The sequence below is a fragment of the Rhincodon typus genome, chromosome 7, assembly GCF_021869965.1.
Source record: "Rhincodon typus isolate 14 chromosome 7, sRhiTyp1.1, whole genome shotgun sequence".
NCBI classification, from domain to species: domain Eukaryota; kingdom Metazoa; phylum Chordata; class Chondrichthyes; order Orectolobiformes; family Rhincodontidae; genus Rhincodon; species Rhincodon typus.
The window spans coordinates 39,777,301-39,798,104 of NC_063338.1; the positions used below are offsets into that span (position 1 = coordinate 39,777,301).

A 20,804-nucleotide genomic window follows, 5' to 3' on the forward strand; every position below is an offset into this window, starting at 1 on the left:
ACCAGACCAGGCAGTGCATTTCAGATTCGCACCATCCTCTGGTGAAAAAAGCATTTTCCTCAAATCGCTGCCTTTCACCTTAAAATTGTGTCCCCCTTGATATTGAGCCTTCAACTAAGAGGGACAACTGCTTTCTATCCTCCATGCTGCTAATAATCTTATATACCTTAGTCAAGTCCCATCAGCTTTCTCTGCGCCAAAGAAAACAACCTGACTTTATCCAGCCTCCCCACAGCTAAATTGCTCCATCCTGGCAATATCTTGGTGAATCTTCTGCACCTGCTCCAGTGCATTCATACCCTTTGAATAGCCAGTGACGAGAACTGCATACAATATTCCAGTTATGGTGCAACCAAAGTCCTGTGCAGCTCCATAATAACCTCCCTGCTCCTAGAATCCATGACTGATAAAGGCAAGTGTCATGCATTCCTTCTTAACTATCCTATTAATTTAGTTCTGAGGACGGGTCACCCGACCCAAAACGTTAACTCTGATCTTTTTCTTCACAGATGCTGCCAGACCTGCTAGCTTTTCCAGCAACTTTGATTTTGTTCCTGATTTATAGCATCCACAGTTCTTTCAATTTTTATCCTATTAATTTGACCTGCCTCCTTTATCGATCTGTGGAAAAGCAACCCCAAGATCTAAGCTTCCTAGTGTCCTGCCATTCATTGAATACTGCCTTGTTTTGTTACTTCACCCAAAGTGCATCACCTCCCACTTATCAGGGTTAAATTCCATCTGCCACTGATTTGCCCATCTGACCAATCCACCTATATCCTCCTGTAACCTAAGACCATCTTCCTCACTGTCAACCACCCAGCCAATCTTTGTGTCATCTGTAAATTTCCTTATCGTTGTCCCCGAACAGGCAATCCCAGCTCCCATGTTTACTCCTATGTCGTTTATGTAAATCATTAATAGTAAGGGACCCAACAATCCAAATAGATTGCCCTTGTCCTTAATGGGCCCTACTCTTTTTCCCTGTTTACCCTCTTCCCCTTGATGTACTTGCAGAATATCTTGGAATTCTCCCTAATCATGTCCCCTCTTTTTGTTTCCTGAATGCTTTATTGTCCCCCCACTGCCCCCCGACCTCCCCCACCCCCCAGCCTGCCATACTTTTCAAACTTCACTGGGACCTCTGCTGATTTCCTCCCTTTGTCCCTGTTAAAAGCCTCTCTTTTCCTTTTTATCTAGTCATGAATATACCAAGATTCTGGATTTTCTGGGCTTGTTGCTCCTACACTTTGCCCTAAAAGGAACATATTGGGCCTGGAATCTCACAATTCCATTTGAGCACCCCCAAACTGTTCTACCTTATCTTTAGTCAGAAGTAGCTATTCCCAGTCTACTTTGGCCATATTCTGCTTTATTTTAATAAAATCTACCCTCCCCCCAGTCCAAAATCCTTTTTTCCAGACCATCTTTTTCCTTTTCCTCTTCCATAACAAACTTCAAATGTACAATGTTGGGGCCGCTATTGCTACAATGCTTTCTCACTGCTACCTTGAACACCTGCCGAGCTTCGTTCCCCAGCATAGCAACGTTCCTCGTTGGACCACCTTCATGTTAATATAAAAGCTTTCCTGAATATAGTTGAAGAAATCTGTTGCCACGGCCAACCACCACCACAAACTCTACACTATGACTCTCCCAATTCATGTTGAGGAAATTGAAATTCCCTAATATAATTAACCTATTATTGTTTTTACATACCTTACTAAACTGTCAACACGTCTACTCCTATATTGCCCACTGACTATTTAGAGGTCTGTCCAGCAGTGTGTCTGCCCCCTTTTTATTCTTGAGCTCTACACAAAGCCTCATTTGAACACATTTATAAGATATTGTCCTTCCTTGCTGCAGTCACTGAATCGTTAATTCATAATGCAACATGATCTCTTTTACATTCTCCACTGTTCTGCCTGAAGATCCTATACCGGGCATGTTGAGCGCCAGTCATGCCTGTCCCTCAACCACATCTCTTTGGCAACATCGTCACAATTTCACGTGTCAATGCACACCCTTAACTCATCTGTCTTACTTATAATACTTTCTTCCAATAAATTTTGTTCCATTGTTATAATGATATGTTTTTCGGATTGATTTACCATTGTAATGTGCTGACAAAAAATATTTGCTTTTCAGGTGGCAAAGACAGAAGAAGTGGCCTTATCCTAACAATTCCATTATGTTCAGAGCAAACAAACATGGATGAGCTAAGTGTCACTTTGGATTACTTGCTCAGCATTCCAAGGTGATTTTTCTTTCGTGCATTCTAGCTGTATTTTTTTAAAAAGTGCTATTATGTTTGTACAAATTATTGCTCAATCTGCAATTTTTTGTCACTGATAGCAATTAAATTTGTTTTGTCAGGTATGGTGATTATCTGTGGAGATTATTTTCTGATGAGTCAAATGCATTGTGAAAATGCATTTTATAAGAATTTATTGCAAGTATTGCACTATGAGAACTGTGAAATGAACTTTAGGGATTTCTTGTGATAAATGGCTTGTTTGTATTTCATCAAGGGCTGATGATAATAAGTGTTATTCAGCAAAGAACTAATATTTTATCCTTATTCATCCTGTCTACCTTTCTTGCAAATTTGTCAGTTGTACATAGGATGTGTGCTTTTGAAGTTTAAAGCTAAACTGAAGGCAGACTTTTTAATTCTTTCATTGCAAAAAACACTGAATTTTTATTTCAAATGTGCATGTGTGTCTGTGCCCAGAGACACGTACAATGGGCAACTAAAGCAAATCTATGGTATGAAATATTGTGGAAAATTGTGTGTTAATGAGAGAAATGTCTAATTATCCTGACCCCAAATTTTTTTCATCATTAGACCCTATCTGTTGATCTCTCATCTCACTTCATATTAGATTCTATACACAAGCGATTAATTTGTTGTAATTAAGCTGGTCAAGACTTTTTTTAAATTAACCTATTTTTCCAAATCAACTTGTTCAGAAATGCTATTACACCCCTCTGGATCAGGTGGAACTTGAACCCAGGCCTTTCTGGTCCAGGGGCAAGGACACTACCACTGTGCCACAAGAGGGCACCCAAAGAATTTGAGGTGAGGTAATGCTTTCTGAGCCTGATGTGACTCGAACACGCAATCTTCTGATCCAGAGTCAGACGAGTTCTTATTAAATTACAAACTGATTTTCAGGTACATAGTATTCTATAGCCACCTGAACTAGCTGAAAATCAGCAATTCAAGGAAGTTGGGCAGCCGTTCTTTTCCTATAAATCCTGATATCTTTTTCTGGTCTGTTTGAGAAATAAAAAGGGTTATTTTACTGGCACTATGCTATTTGTTACTGTCATTGAGTAGGAGGAAGAAAGCCACAGAAAAGAGGCCTGAAGAGTGAAGTTCTTCAGCACGCACTGGACCGGAAATGTTAACTCTGCTTTCTCTCCATTGATGCTGTCAGACCTGCTAAGTTTCTCCAGCAATCCCTATTTTTGTTGGATTTCCAACCTCCACGGTTCTTTTTTTCAATGACAGTACAGTAGTTGTGTTTTTCAAAGGCCTTTGGCAGATTCTTGGTTTTAAATTTTTTTTTGAATTACCAACAGAGGTGAGTGATGATGAAACATATGTGACAGCTGTATTGAACGTTTCCTATATTAGCCAATATGTTTCATCAGGGTAGGGGGAAACATGCCACTGAAAGCCTGCCTGATCCAACCATGGCAACTAAGATGGCTAAAGAGCTTATTTGAGAATTTGTTGAGAGGTATATTCAGATTTTAAGTGGGTTGCCCAGATTGTCTGGGTCAGACCAGGTATACACAGCTGGCAATTCAGCAGTCAGCCAGTCATAGCCCAGCACAGGGACTCGGATGGGTTCATTGAAGAGGTAGATGACCTGGGGGAAACTTGGCAATTAACATACAGGTATTAATAGATCACCACAGTATTTGGGAAAGTGGCCAGGAACTAGGTGGGCATTGCAAGAAATTGTCAACCCACTGGCATTATGGATAATACAAAGGGGAAAAAGTTGCCAAATCCCATCTGAGTGTGATTACAACTGACAGCAGGGCCTGGACTTTCAATGATGTTATTACAAGAAATATCTTTGCCACAGGGCCTTGCTGCACAGTTGCCTTATGCTGGTTCAGTCAGGGGGACATGGGAGACAGCTATCATCCTCCCACACAGTCATGGCTCTTGACTGGTGCTCCAGATAGCTGGCGGGGCAACCAGCTTTGATACAACTGGCGTTTCAAATATCACTGTGCCAACACTGCTGCCAACTGGTCAAGTTTATGTAATCTGACATGCATCCAGTGAATATCCATACGTAGTTCCTATGTGCACTTGAAGTGTTGCACATAGTTCTCCATGAAGTTAGCCACACACGCTCAATGGAGAAATTTTTGGACTTGAGCCTTCAGCTTTGTTAGCGCACATGGTGGCTAGATTCCTGACTGAACATTCTATCAGGGAACTCTAGTATGTGGAAGCAAATCTGTTATTGCTGGTCTAAAAGTACAATCTCATGTGAACCTTTATCTGTGCCCAGATGTGTAGAATTGTGTATGTCCATCTCGAGACTTAGCTAGTTCTAAAGGAGATATCTGAGGAGATTGTAGAGGCATTGGTGATGATCTTTTAGGAGTCACTGGAGTCAGGGAGGGTCCCAGAGGACTGGAAAATGGACAATGTAACAGCCCTGTTTAAGAAGGGAGGCAGAAGACAGAAAGCTATGGGCTGGTTAGCCAGGTCCTGGTTGTTGATAAGATTTTAGAGTCCATTGTTAAGGATGAGATTGTAGGGTACTTGGAAATGAATGGTGAAATAAGGCTGAGTCAGCAAGACTTCGTCAAAGGGAGGTTCTGCTTTACCAATCTGTTAGCATTCTTTGAGGAGGTAAACAGCACGTTAGACAAAGGAGATCCAGTGCATGTCATAGAATCATAGAGATGTGCAGCATGGAAATAGACCCTTCAGTCTAACTTGACCATACCAGCCAGATATCCTAGAAAATCTAGTCCCATTTGCTAGCATTTGGCCCATATCCCTCTAAACTCTTGGTATTCATATACCCATTCCGATGCCATTTAAATGCTGTAATTGTATCAGCCTCCACCACTTCCTGTGGCAGTTCATTCCATATACGTACCACCTTCTGCGTGAAAAAGTTGCCCCTTAGGTCCCTTTTAAATCTTTCCCCTCTCACCTTAAACCTATGCCCTCTAGTTTTTGACACCTCCAGCCTAGGGAAAAAACCTTGTATGTTTACCCTATCCTTGCCCCTCATGATTTCATAAACATCTATAAGATTTATAAAATCCCTCAGACTCTGATGCTCCAGGGAAGGTAGCCCCAGCCTGTGCAGCCTATCCTTATTGCTCAAACCCTCCAACTCTGGCAACATCCTTATAAATCTTTTCTGAACTCTTTCCAGTCTCGCAACATCCTTCCTACAGCAGAGAGACCAGAATTGCACAGTATTCCAAAAGTGGCCTAACCAATGAACTGTACAGCCTCAACATGACCTCCCACTTTCTATCCCCAATGCACTGACCAATAAAGGCAAGCATACCGAATGCCGCCTTCTCTATCCTATCTACCTGTGACTCCACTTTCAAGGAACTGTGAACCTGCACTCCAAGGTCTCTTTGTTCAGCACACTCCCAGGACCTTCGCATTGTGTACAAGTACTGGCCTGATTTGCCTTTCCAAAATGCAGCACCTCACATTTATCTAAATTAAACTCCATCTGCCGCTCTTCGGCCCATTGGCCCATCTGATCAAGATTCCATTTTATTCTGAGGCACCTTCTTCGCTGTCCGCCACACCTGCAATTTTGGTGTCATCTGCAAACTTACGAACCAGACCTCCTATGTTCACATCTAAATCATTTATATAAATGACGAAAAACAGTGGACCCAGCACCAATCCTTGTGGCACACACTGGGCAAACGACTATAGTCTGAAAAATGTCCATATTACAGAGGAGGAGGTGCTGGATGGTTTAAAATGCACAAAAGGTGGATAAATCCCCGGGACCACCACCCTCTGTCCGATCTTCGAGGCAGTTCTGTATCCAAATGGCTAGTTCTCCCTGTATTCCATGTGATCTAACCTTGCTAGCCAGTCTACCGTGAGGAACCTTGTTGAATGCCTTAGTGAAGTCTTCATAGATCACGTCTACTGCTCTGCCCTCATGAATCCTCTTAGTTATTTCTTCAATAAATCAATCAATATTAGACATGATTTCCCAAGCACAAAGACATGTTGACTATCCCTAATCAGTCCTTGCCTTTCCAAATACGTGTAAATCCTGTCCCTCAGGATTCCCTCCAACAGCTTGTCCACCGCTGATGTCAGGCTCACCGCTGTGTAGTTCCCTGGCTTTTTCTTACCACCTTCCTTAAATAGTGGCACCATGTTAGCCAACCTCCAAGTCTTCTGTCATCTCACCTGCGGCTATCGATGATACAAGTATCTCAGCAAGGGCCTTAGCAGTCACTTTCCTAGCTTCCCACAGAGTTCTAGGGTCTACACCCGATCAGGTTCCGGGGATTTATCCACTTTCTGTGCGTTTTAAGCTGTCCAGCATCACCGCCTCTGTAATATGGACATTTTTCAAGATGTCGCTGTCTAGTTCACCACGTTCTGTATCTTCCATATTCTTTTCCACAGTAAACACTGATGCACAATGCTTGTTTAGAATCTCCACCATCTTCTGAGGTTCCACACGTAAGCAGCCGGGCTCCTCTTTAAGGGGCCCTATTCTTTCTTTTGTCCTTAATATATTTATAAAATCCCTTTGGATTCTCCTTGTCTTTGTGGATTATTTAAATTGGGGCAAATCATTCTGACAATAACACAGACCTCACGTCTTAAAAGAATTTGATCATGGAGAATCAGAAAACAAAATCTGTCCATAACAAAAAGAACTGCAGATGCTGGAAATCTGAAACAAAGACAGAAATTACTAGAGAGACTCAGCAGGTCCGGCAGCACCTGTGGAGAGAAAATGGAGTCACCGTGCCAGGTCCAGAAGAAGGGTCACTGGAAAGAAAACAAAGGCAACATTTCTGGTCCACTGACTGTTCTTCAGGACTGTTATGAAGGAGCCAAATAGACCCAAAACGTTGAATCTGCTCTCCTGCCACAGATCCTGCCACACGTGCCGAGTCTCTGCAGAAATCTCTGCCCCTGTTATAAATCTATCTGTGACACCTCAACTCCATTATCAGCAAATAAGTCCAAGAACTTTTTTCTCTCTCTCTCTTTCTCTCTGAGATCCCTTTGCCTCTCCATCCTTCTGTAAGTCTCTGCAAGCTCCATCTCTTCAACAATCTATTAGTCACCGCGTCATCTTTTCTTATCTGGCTGAAGTCTCTATACCTCTTCTGAAAGGGAACTTGTGTAGTCTCATCGTATTTGTACTTTTTCTGTGTTCTTTTGTGGGGCATATGTGCCACTGCCAGCATTTGTGGCTATCCTTATTTGCCCTTGAACTGAATGGTTTGCTAGGGCCATTTCAGAGTCAACCACTTTGCTGTGGGTCTGAACTGACATGTAGGCCAGACTTGGTAAGGAGGGCAAATATCCTCTCCTGAAGGATGGAATTTGACAACAATCACCACTGACTTCCAGTGCACTTTTAATTCTGGCTTTCAATTAATTATTAATTGAATTGACACTTCACCAGCTGTCATGTTAAGATTTGAACCCATGTACCCAAAGTGTTAGTCTGGGATTCTAGATTAACAGTACAGTCATATGACCATCACCATTACATCACCATCTGCCTTTATTGCATTTTAAATGTAAATAGTTGTTGGCAAAGTGCCATTTTGTTATGTCTACAATTATATCTACATTTAAAATGGAGTTCCTATTCAAGTCATTAGATTCAACCATGTGATCTATTTGGATTTCAGAATGCTTTTGAAACAAGGTGTCACACAAGAGGCTGCTAAATAAGATAAGAGCCCATGGTGTTAGGGGAAAGGTATTGGCATGGATATAGCATTGGCTCACTGGCAGAAAGCAGAGTAGAGAAAAAGGAGTCTTTTTCAGGATGGCAACCCTTGAATAGTGGAGTTCAGCAGGGTCAGTGTTGGGACCACAGCTATTCGCGTTATGCATTAACGATCTGAACGAAGAAACTGATAGAAAGATTGGTGGAGGGGCAGGTTTGTTTGGGAGGATAGGAAAGTAGGTAAAGTGGCAACTGGGACACATTGTGGGAAAGTGTGAGGTTATGTACTTTAGTAGGAAGAACAGAGGCATAAACTATTTTTAAACAGGGAAAGGCTTCAGAAATCTGAAGCACAACGGGACTTGAGAGTCCTAGTTCAGGAGACTCTTATGGTTCAATTGGCAGTTAGGAAGACAAATGCAATGTTGGGATTCATTTCAAGAGGGCTAAAATTCAAGAGCAAAAATGTGCTACTAAGGATGTATAAGGCTCTGATCAGATTCCATTTGGAATATGGTGAGCAGTAAGGAAGGATGTGCTGGCATTGGAGGGGCTCCAGAGATACTTTACAAGAATGATCCTGGGGATAAAGTGTATGTTATATGAGGAGCGGTTGAGGACTTTGGCTCTGTTCTCGATGGAGTTTAAAAGGATAAGACGCGATTTGATTGGAACTTACAAAATAATGAGAGGCCTGAATAGAGTGGATGTGAAGACGTGTCCACAGGTAGGACAGACTAGGACCTGAGAGTACAGCTTCAGCATGAAAAGACCTCCTTTAGAACTGAGATGAGGAGGAATTTCTTCCAACAGAGTGTGGTTAATCTGTGGAACTCATTGCCATGGAGGACTGTCGAGGTCAAGGCATTGAGTGTATTTAAGACAGAAAAATAGGTTCTTGCTTGGTAATGGGATTGAGGGTTACAAGGAGAAGGCAGGAGAATGGAATTGAGAAATATTTTAGCTGTGAGCAAATAGTGGTGCGGCTCAATGCACTGCATTGCCTAATTCTGCTCTATATCTTATGGTCTTATGGTGTGCAAGCAACTTTGTATCAACAGCAAAGAACTGAAAGGGATTGGAAGAAACCAAAAGAAAACAGCTCTTCAACTTCTATGGTCCAGACTAGTGCAAGTAAACTGGTTCCCAGACTTTCTTTTCCCCTTTCCTCCTTAATATGCGTGCCTTATCTATCTTTGTATATTTATTTGTAAAGGAGGGAATTTAAAAAGGGTGGGGTTTAAACTATAGAGAGTTGTAAGTTCATATGTCCTAAATACCATTGGTTAAAGGCAATCAGTTGGTAATAACGCTATTTTCATGCTATATACGGAAACATGGTGATTACTTTCTTTTGACATGAGTTTGTCATCTGGTAAATTGGGAAGTTTGGATAGTTTGACTAAACTTTTAACTTTTCGTGATAATTTGGGGAACAATGGGGCTTGATCTCCTATGTAGTCTCCCTAGTGGGTCATGACAAGTAGACCCTTTTTTTGTTTGTTTTGTTCAGGTTTGTATAGTAAGATTCATTTGGGAAATGGGAAAAGGACTGTTTTAAAACCAAGGACTGGAAAAGGAATTGTACACTTCTGAAGGCAGCTTATTGAAACTCATTGTGCATTGCATTTATACTGTTGCTTTGGGGAGAGGAGAGATAAGATGGCACGTATGGGCATGTACATGCACAGTGGGATTCAGTAGGTAACGGATTGCTGATTGGTTTGTGCAGTTGTGACCAGTTGTGGATGCTGATGACAGTGCTCTGATTTGATCCTGGACAAGTGACCATCTGGTGTGTGTGAGAGTGGAAGGTTTTCAGATTAGAAGAAGCAGGGTCTGCCTCTGTATCTCTGCAGCAAAGCAACTTGGGCTTGGAGGCAGTCACGTATTCTCTCTGACTGTTTGTTTGCCTGTAACCAGTGACTCTGAAACTGAACAATGAACATGTAAATCCCCCAGATCCTTGGCAAAGAATTGAGATTCTAGAAGGGAGGAAGAAGATTGGAGAACGAAAGGTCTAGGGAATAAAAGAAACACTTAATTGAAGACCGTGGCCTGGTGCTATTGAACTGATATTCCCTAGTATTTTTCCTCCAGTCACCTTGCTACTCATCTTTCTTTCTTTAAGATGATGCTTGACTTCCACATCGTTGAAATATCTTATGCCTCAAATATAATTAAATATTCTAATATGTGCTAAGGAGCATTATGAAGTGAAATTGGACATCAGATGACATAGGAAATGTTGTGGCAGCAGTCTTTGCCTAGTCTCTGTGTGTGAGCTGGGGGTTATGATCAAAGAAGATTAGGTTTAAATCATAGATATTAATTAGATTACCTTGTAATTTAGCTTTCATCTGCTAAAGCTGCTGTATTAATAATAAATGTTAATTTTTATTTAAGCTATAAACTTGGTTCTGAGATCTGTTATTCATAAAGTATCATTAGGAACAATTGGGTAATTTTGAGGGTCATTGAATTTTCCAATTTCATTATGTTGTGAATCCAGTGATTGTGAGGCTGATTTACTTTCTGTTACTGTCTACTTGTTGTAACAATCCAATATCTCTGTAACCATGTCCTTTAATATCTTAGGATGCAATCCATCAGTTCCAAATCCAGGGGATGTTTTGGTCTTTAACTCCATTTGTTTCCCTAGCACTTTGTCCCTTAATTATTTAGTATTGTTGGAATGTTATTAGTGTCTTTGACTGTGAAGATGAATGCAACTTTATTTGTTCACCTCATATGCCATTTCCTGGTTCCCCATTATTAGGTCCCCAGCTTAATTCTCAAAGTTCACTTCTGCAATTCTTTCTCTTTTCCTGGATTTAAAGAGGCTTTTGCAGTCTTTCTTGATATTACTTGCAAATGTATGCTTAAAGTTTGTTTTCTCCCCCTTTTTATTGTTTTCTGGTTATCTTTTGTTGGATTTCAAAACTTCCCCATCCTCGAGCTAATGACTCATTTTTGCCACATGGTTTTTTTCTTTTAATCTTAACTTTTTGGATGACCATATTTGGCTATCCCCTTCCTAGAATCTTTCTTCCTCGTTGAAGTATGCCTTTGCAATGAGCCATGAACTATTTTCTTAAACTTTTGCCATTGTGTCTCACCTGTCTTTGCTACTAAACTCCCCCCAGTCCACTCCAGCCAGTTCTGCTCTCAGCCCTTTGTATTCCCATCACTTTTCATCTCAGCATGTCTTGGATTACTTCACAATGCTATCTGTTTATTGATGAACACTGCAGTATTATAAATTAATGAGGAAGTCACTCATTAATTTTACCAGCAGATTGAGTTTTTTTTTGCGCTGCCTTTACAATGTTTTTATGCTGTTAAAATCTGGATCTGTGACCTCGATGAATTTGAAGAATTTGGTAAAATCTAATGAAGGACTTGCTACTGTAAAATAGTTGAATTCAACTTAAGATAAATGCACAGGGCAGATCGTAAAGGTGATTTGTTTGAACTAACTTGGAGCCTTTGGTCAATGGGCTTCATCCAATACCCAATTGCATGTTGAGTTGAAAGCCTTGTATATTTCTGTACACTTAAAAACTCAGGCCTTCTTCTTTAAATTTCATTTATGTGAATGCTTTCTTCTTGCAACAGTTTTACAGTTTTTGAAAGATTTCCAGAATTGACAGGGGATTTTTGTAATTATTGCACACGTTACAAGTTAGTTAAAAGGTATATTGAAGCTCCTAAAACCTTTCACAATATGACTTAAGGTTTTCTTTTCTAGGCCTAAATATATTTGTGATATTTTTCTGTTTGACCTTCAGTGTTCAAGTTGATATTTTCTTTCTTGCAGTGATAAGTGTAAAGCCAGAGGCTTCACAGTTATAGTGGATGGCCGGAAATCTCAATGGAATGTAGTGAAGACGGTTGTGCTGATGCTGCAGGTAAGGTTTCCTCACAGCTAATAGACATGCATGTAACTCAATTCAAGTCTTATCTAATTTTATTCATTTCCATTAAGGTATATGTAATAGTACAGAAGACACCTTATTATTTCCCTCAAGTACTAATAGCTTCTGAAGAGAAAACACTGCAAAGAAATTGGACACCTGAATATTTGACAAATTGTGGAGGGTTTTATAATGACTGTGACTTTTTTTTAACCCAATACATTTTTGATTGTATTTTACTCTTTTCAGCTTATTGAAAACATATAAATTAGATTAAATGTGAAATTCATAGAAATGCTTCCTCTGTTTTAGTAAATGTATAAACAGAAGAGAGGCTTATTTGCTTTTGGAGTGAAGTACTATTATATTGGACCAAGGCTTATATATTTGGCTCTTGTCCCTTAGTGCTGGGAAACTTTGAGCAATATGAATTCTTGGCTGTTTAGTATCCACAATTGTTTGCCAAAATTCCACCTCCCAATGACTTTTTAACATTCAACTTTATGTAGATTTAGAACTAAGTGAAACTTCAGCATTTATGAAGTTATGATAAGTTTAAATTTTGTAAGATCCATTCTATGTCGTAGTGAGGGAATTAGTATGATTGCAGTAAGTTCTGTTTGTGCACGTAAGTAGCCATGCTTCATTAGTTATCTGAACTATAGTGCCAAGAAAATTAACCGCATGGTGGTAAATCCAATGGATTAAATCAATGACCTCTGTTAAGTAATCTTTTTTGTAGGAAGATATGATCAATCTTTCAGGCCAGGCATTCTGTTTGGCTATAAAATGTTTGATGTTCTTGCGCTCCATCAGATTTGAGCGGAGCAACAAAGGCCATTCCTATGAATGAACAGTTGCTCTCTGCAAACGAGAGCATGACCTTATACTCTCAGTATCTACTGATGAGCACGTTCAGGATTTGAACCCAAATTTTTAATATAATTATACAACTGAATTGATGCAAATCACATCATAGTTTCTGGCTTCTGGGTAGCAAAAATAATTAACATTATAACTGACATAAAAGAAATCTATTTTGTAATTTAGAACAAGTAAAAATAGACAGTAGTGCAATAGATAACAAATTGTGGAGCTGGAGGAACACAGCAGGCCAGGCAGCATCAGAAGAACAGGAAAGCTGACGTTTCAGGTTGGGACCCTTCTTTAGAAAAGTTTTCTGAAGGAGGGTCATGCCCGAAACATCAGCTTTCCTGTTTCTCTGATGCTGCCTGGCCTCCTGTGTTCCTCTAGCTCCACACTTTGTTATCTCTGACTCTAGCATCTGCAGTTCTTGCTATCTCAGTCATGCAATAGACTTAATTTTATTGCATTAGTTTGCAACTCAATGAATCAGAAATGCTTAGTGTGAATGTTGCTAACTCTTGATATCACTTAAGCTAGACTGGCAATGTAATATCAAAAAATATACCTCAAGTTTTTTTTTCTTGAGGCTAAACATAATGACGTTTTCCTCACTAAGAAAAGTAATTTACTACATAACAGTGTGTATAGAAATAGCATTTTATTGGTTGATAATTTAGTTTTCTGTAGAAAAGAGAAGATGGATTCACTTTTGCTCCTTTAGTCCCCTCTGATGTTCCCTACATTTCTTTTGCTCCCCCTCACAGCTCTCCTAGCATAACTATTTTTCATCTTCTAATACTCTTTGCCCTCACCTAATCTGATCACTTGGGTCTTTTTCTCCATTTCTTTGCTGCCTCCTGCTGCTTTCGTTGTAAGTGGCATTGATTTTTTGACTTGTACCGATTGTTGCTTCTCCTATTCTGAATGCCAATGAATTTCCTTCTCTTGCCAACTATGATCCTACTTCATGCTCTGTGACCTTTCTCCATCCTGTGGTTCTTTTGCTACATCTCAATGTCGCCAACCACTGACAAAAATCTCTTCTATTACTGCACAATTAGAGATGCACCCCAAACTTATTTTCTCTTTCTTCGTTTATCCTTCCAAGTTCACTTCCTGACATCTTGCTTTCATCACATCCAAGTATCTCCAGACCTTGAAGCTTTCCTTCCAGGCCTCTCTTTGCAGTGCTTCTAAATATAAGCATCACACTCTAGTCCAACTCTCTTAATACTGTCAAAATATAGAATTTCAATTCAACTAATGGTACCCTGATGCAGCATTTGCAAACCTCTGTATCCACATCTGCTATTTTTCTGTTTCCTCATCATCATTCTTGTGCTGTTAATTCCTGCTAGATCCTTTTTTGGTGCTTTGATATTCCAGTACAACTGTTACTTTGTTCTCCTACTTTCCTCTGAATCAAGTCCCTCCCAGTTCCTCAAGACACTGCTTTCTTTTAGCTCTCAATACGAGGTCCACCACTGATTTTTTTGTTTATTTGAAATTGGGTTATAATCCAGTTGTAGTTATGCAATGCCTTCAAGGAGTGTCCCTACCAATGGAAGAACCTTATCACTTGAAGACATTTTCAGTAGCTTCAAGAGCAGGTATCAAGTTCAATCATGTTGAGATCTTTGGCTGTAATCATGTTGGATTTGGGTTACAGTGGCAAGGGAGTAAATCTGGTTATGAGCTATCATTATTGTCCACTGCCAACACCATGCCTATCTGGCCTACTTGTGACTCTTAACTGCTCTCTGAAATGGCCTAACGAGCTACCCAGTTCAAGGTTATGAGGGACAGACAGAGAATGCTGGCCTTTCCGATGATACCTACACTCATAAGGGAATTAAGAAAAAAACATAACCAATGAGTGCTGTCAAAGTCATGCTCCACCTGACTTGGAAATATATTGCTGCTCCTTTATTACCGATTCACTTTCCTGGAATGTCCTATGTGAAATCCTGTAGGCATGTTGAAGATTGACAATAAATGTTGGCCTTTCCAATCTCCTTTATTTTGTGAACAATTTTTTAAGAAGTCCATGTAAAAAGAAGGAAGGCTAAAGCATTACCAATTTTTGGTTCAACCTCAGTCAGAATATTGTGTACAATTCAGGCTTTCAGAACGATATCAAGATCTCGGATAGGACACGAAGGAGTTACCAGGATGATACCAGTCGTATGGAGATTTTAGAGAAGCTCAGATTATCCTCCTTGAGCAGAGCTAATTGAAATATTCAAAATGATGATGAGTTTTAATAGAGCAAGTAGGGAGGAACGGTTTCCCCTGGCAAACAGTGTTCCCTCCAGTCTGTGTGATTGCTCTGCTGGAAAGTCCTGAGCATATCAATTGTCATGCAGCTGTGTGACATCTGTTGCATGCAGGAACTTTGGAGATCCATGTGGGAGAAAGAAAATTCAGTAGGAATGTTGCTGGAAAATGACTGGATAGCCAGGGATTGTAGATTAAATATGTGACAAGAAACTAATGGGAAATGTAGGGAAAATACTTTGCATGAGTGTTGTTTATATCTAGATTGTGCTACCTGAAAAGTCAATTTTACATACAAGATTGAGTTCATTTCCAGTTCTGGACCATACTAAACCCCTTCAAACTATATTAAGACGAAAGCCTAGAGCCTAACTTTGTCTTTTTTTAAAAGTGTAAGGCATTGTGTTCCAGATGCCATTCGATTGGTCAAACTATTCAACTTTAAGCAAAATACGTTTTATTTTACACTAGAGTTAAAATAAAGATAAAATTAAAAGAAAAAATTGGCTTAACTGTAATTCTATCAAAATGCTTAACAAAATAATATAGAAAAACTACTAATTACCCATTTCAATACAATAATATCCCTTTGGCAAAGACAAATTAAGTAAAATAGATTGTCTCACGTACAATTCTAGCAGCAGGAAGAGACCCCAGCTTTTAGCTGTAACAGAGAGAGGAGTAAGAGCTTCCACATCCAGATTCAATACCTCAGCAACTGCAGAAAGCTAAATCTAAAAATCGTAGTTCTGTGGAAGCTTTTCCCCCACTCATTCAGGCTGCTTCTATTGTTCTGACTTTTAAAAAGAAAAGCCCTGAAGGCCTCACAAGCTGTTTAATTTATTCACTTTGAACAGACTACTCTGAACCTCTGTCTCAACCCTTTTTCATATTAAAAAAAAAGGACAAGAAACACTCATTAAAGCCATAATATTGTCACAGCGGAGAAGAGTTTGGGTATGAGATTAAATTGGACCAGCACAATGTGACAAATTGAATCAGAGATAGTAGGAACTGCAGATGCTGCAGAATCCGAGACAACAAGGTGCAGGGCTGGATGAACACAGCAGGCCAAGCAGCATGATAGGAGCAGAGAGGCTGACGTTTCGGGCCTAGACCCTTCATCAGAAAAAAAATGTGACAAATGGTGGTTTTATTTACTGTAAGATTCCATGAACATATTACTTTACTTGATCTATCCGAACATTCTACTGCAACTGCAACATGACATTATGAATGTTTCAAGTATGTGCCAGGGCAAAAATAAACCATCATTTAAATCTGCTGTAAGTGTCTATGCACTGCACATGTCACCATAGAAGATTTATTACATTGTTGATCAGCTACGGTAAAATCATACCAGGAAACATTAATGTCAATTTATTCTGGTAAATCTAGGGAATAATATTGACATCTGACTACATGTCATTGTACCCTGATTGGTCAGGGTACAGTATGATGAAAGAAGCTTCATTATTTCCACTGTTTTAAAACACATTACTTTTTATCAAATTTGTCTCACTCCGGAGGTATTTGCTTTTTGAAGTATTATTTTGAGGGAACCAGTTGGTCATCATTCATGTATAAGGCTTGACTGTGAATATTGCAGAAGAACTGAGCCAACATTATAGTTGAGGCTTACTGCGCACTCCCTGACATTCATGCACATACACGAGTCAAAAATGAACAAGAGAAGGACTAGAATGAACAGTGCAGAAGTAGAAGTTTTATTATTTTTGATTTCACAACCATGAGGAGAACATTGATGAGGGAGAGAGAAGAGGATCCAATCCAGACTTGAGTCCTAATCTAAAATCTTACGTTATGCTTTTCTGGCAAAACTTCTGGAATCAAACCCAGTGTGTGACTTGCATTTTCACTCCTAAGAATTAGAATTAAGTTTTATAGCTATGTGAAAAGTGTACAAAGTCGTCACCTCGGAAGTCACTCCTGCTGCTGCCGCAGGAGCTTGGAAGTTGCTCCTGCTGCCGCCGCAAGCCCTTTTTTTGTACTGGAGTATAGGTAGTTCTCCTATAACGTAATAGTTGCATTCTTGCGTGACCTCGCACTGTAGAAAATCGCTTTACAGGGAAATCACTATGGAAAATCGCTATACCTGACAGCAGAAAGTTTGCGTTATCCAAACTGCATCCACTATTCATCAATCACGTTACAGCCAATGTTTGTTAACGAAACACATGCTATAGCAGAATTAGCTGTAATTGGATAAATGCCAGATTAATGAAGCATACAATAGTACCTCAGAATCTGTTGCATTTCAGTCAAGACTAAGGACAAAATCGCCAATTGTATCGAGTTATGTGACCTAGAGTTATGTGCTTGCCTGAGAAGTTGCATGTTCAAAGCTGATTAATTATTCCTACATTCAATCTTTAGCATTTTCTTGAGGAGGTTTGGCAACTAAAATCTGTGATTTGAGAGTCTGCAATATTGATTTGCAACAATGTTACCAAAGGTTATTCAGTTATTGTACAAATCAGCTTTGAGGCCCTGGTGTCTGAATTTAGGCTGCTGCAAACCAGGGGTTTTGGTATCTGATGACCACCATTAGATAAGGCATTGTACTGATTTGTGTGTTCCAGTGACCTGAAGCTGGCAGAGGTAAAACTGCCTACCATAAGTTCGTGAAAGTTAGGCGCAGAAATACGCCATTTGGCCCATCAAGTTCACTCCTGTGTCTCATGACCTTATGGTCTTATGATAGACAGGTTTACTCCAGCCATCTTCATGTTGTTGAATAACTGCAATAAGTTTATTCCCTTCCTAAAATCCTTCTTCCTCACTGGGATACATCCTTGTTGTGGGTCCTGAATTATGTTTTTAAAAGTCTGTCATTGTCATTGTTCATCAATCATCTTTTCTGCTAAACCCCTTTTGTGCATTCCCGTCAACTCTGCCATCATTCCCATGAAATTACCCTTATTTTGGTTTAGCCTAGCTTCCAGCCCAAGTTTCTTATTCTCAAACTGAATGCTAAATTTTGCCATGTTACGGTCACTATTCCCTTGGGAATCTTTTATTCTGAGATAATTTATTAAACACGTTTATTACACATTAACAAATCTGAAATAGCCTGATCCGTGGTTGGATCCACAATATTGTTCTAGGAAACTGTCCTAAATAGAAAATAATATATGACCATGTAAGCATTCTATGAATTCTTCCTCATGGCTTCCTCTGTCAACCTGACTACTCCAATCTACATGAAGACTAAAGTCACCAATGATTAATGTACTGCCTTTGTTACATGTGCTCGTTATCTCCTGATTTACTCTCCGTCCCACTGTACTGTCAGGGAGCCTGTAGTCCACTCCTACAGGTGTCTTCTTTCTCTTTCTTACCTAGAACTTGAACCCTGGCCTTCTGGCTCAGAGGTAGGAACACTACAGCTACATTGTAAGATCCCCTTCAGGAGAAACACCCCCAGACATTTTCCTGAGTATGGCATGAAGTATTCACTTATATTTCTCTGCCTCAAGTATCAGGAGTGAGTCCTGAACCCACCACCTTTCAACTCAGAAGTAAGAGTACTACCAACCTGAGCCACAGCCAGAAACTATAAGTTAGTTTTCAATCAACCTGTTCAGACATGTCTCCAGGATGGCTGGGACTTGAACCTGGATTTTCTGGCCCAGGGTACAGTACCATTATGCCACATGAGTCCAAAGCTAACTCTGAATTACTTTCTAATCAACCTGTTCAACCTATTACACACCTCTGAATCAGGTGGAAGTGAAATCCGGGTCTTCTGATGTGTGCCTTGCAGTTTCCTCTTATGTCTGTAGCAATGCATGTATTGAAGAAATGAAGACAAGGCAGTTGCGAACTGAATTACCTTAATCATATGTTTATTCTCTTTACAGGTATTATGAATGTAAAGTAATATTCCCAGTATCGCAAAATTTTGGGGAAAAGATGTAAAAATGGTCCTCCACGCATGAAAGTGACGCAGATTTTCTTCTGTTACCTAGAATGTGATTCCTGCTGAGGTGTCTTTAGTCTGTGTGGTGAAACCAGATGAATTCTGGGACAAGAAAGTGACTCATTTCTGCTTCTGGAAGGAGAAAGATAGACTTGGATTTGAGGTATGTGAACACTGATGTGTTCTCCAGCATGGGTATTGTGTTCTTGCAATTTTTAATCTGGTTTACAGTCTCCAATATTACTTTACTTTCATTAAATGTACTATCAATGTAGAACTCAAACCTAATTTCTAATAGTGCTACTCAGTGTCTGAAAATAGGAAGTCTTCAGAGTTTTTACAGGTTTACAGATTTTTCGGAGTATTTACAGATTAAAACCATCACATTTGTGGAAAATCTACAACAAATGTTTACAGTAAGCAGATTATAAATATCATCTTTCTGCGTTCCTGAAAATGACATTGTACAAATAACCTATTGTTGGAGCTGGTGTAAAAAATAGCATTTTAATTAATTTGATTGTCATTGTTTATTGAATAGTGATACCTTTGTTAAGAAGATATAGGATTGATTCTTTAAATAAGGATGAAGTTGGTGGACGTTCATAGTTTCACATTTTTCAGGAAGTTAAAATAATTCTGATTTTCAAATTTGGAAGAATGCGCATAATCAAACTTTTCTGAAAACTAGATCTACGTCTTAGTGTTGGGCATTTTAGATTTTTTTATTTATGCACTGAAGTGGATTAAATACTCAAGAAAAATAATAGGCTTATTACTTTTACACAATGATCTAAGTTTCATAAACAGCTGTGAAGCAGCAGTATTTACTGTTGACCTTCAATAGAGCTGCAGAATCTAATGATCTGTATAACACCAAATTCCCCTTTCCTCATGTTGCTTTAAATATGGCTCTAAGCCAAGGGAATCATCAGGTGTTCAGCAATAGTGATATCAAGCAGGGTAAGCAGCCAACCGTATTGCAGTATACTTTCAGAAACGAAACCAGGAAGTAAGAACGACTAAATTCCTTCATTTTAATTTTTAAATTTCACAGTGAGATAATAGCTGAAGAAGCATCACTGGACTCGAAATGTTAACTCTGCTTTCTGTCTGCAGATGCTGCCAGAATTCCTGAGTTTCTCCAGCAATTTGTTTTTGTTTCAGATTTCCAGAATTCGCAGTTTTTGTTTCAATTCTTTTTATACATGGGCTGAAGTTAGAACCTGAAATAAACTGTCAAAAGAATAATTATTTGCATACTGCATGGGAATTTTTATTGTTTTAGAAGAAAATGATATTTGACAAATACAAAATTAATCTTTTAGAGCCATTGAGGCTGTTTTAGAAAGAACAATGAATTTATACTGTTAAAATCGAGTTACACCTCACTTAAACTGTAACAAGACTTTTTACTGTTAGACAAAGAGCAGGAGAGTGTAAGTTCTTGTCAGTTCAGTGATTAAGAATAGATTACATTTTAGAGGTCCACAACTATGCATCTCCTGGAGTCAAGAAGAATCACTGATAGCTACCTGTGGGCCTCCATGTTTAACTACTTAACTGTTAACTAATCTACAAGTTCCAAAAATGCATGCTGATAGTTTTGAAATTGCGCTGATTACAGCAATGAGGCCAACTCTAGATAGAAATAGATCAAATAGTCTCCCTTATTCTTAACTATTCTTAACTGTCTGTTGTTGAATGGGATTCTGGGCAATGTTTCGAGTGCATACTCCAACTTAGATGGCAAATGTTTATATTCACCATTCTACCTATAGAACATTACAGTGCAGTACAGGCCCTTCGGCCCTCGATGTTGCGCCGACCTGTGAAACC

The 20,804-nt window shown here is 39.4% G+C and overlaps 1 protein-coding gene across 2 annotated transcripts in view; it reads left to right on the forward strand.

Annotated features, from left to right (window-relative positions):
* Nucleotides 1-20,804, forward strand: part of sestd1 (SEC14 and spectrin domains 1) — a 136,782-nt gene that overhangs the window by 39,443 nt on the left and 76,535 nt on the right. Inside the window, exons 3-5 of one of the 2 annotated variants that reach the window (XM_048599507.1) lie at nt 2,152-2,260; nt 11,782-11,872; nt 19,015-19,128. In XM_048599507.1, the coding sequence (XP_048455464.1) occupies nt 2,152-2,260; nt 11,782-11,872; nt 19,015-19,128 (314 nt within the window). The remainder of the gene's footprint in view (nt 1-2,151; nt 2,261-11,781; nt 11,873-19,014; nt 19,129-20,804) is intronic. The other variant, XM_048599508.1, reaches the window with a different exon arrangement.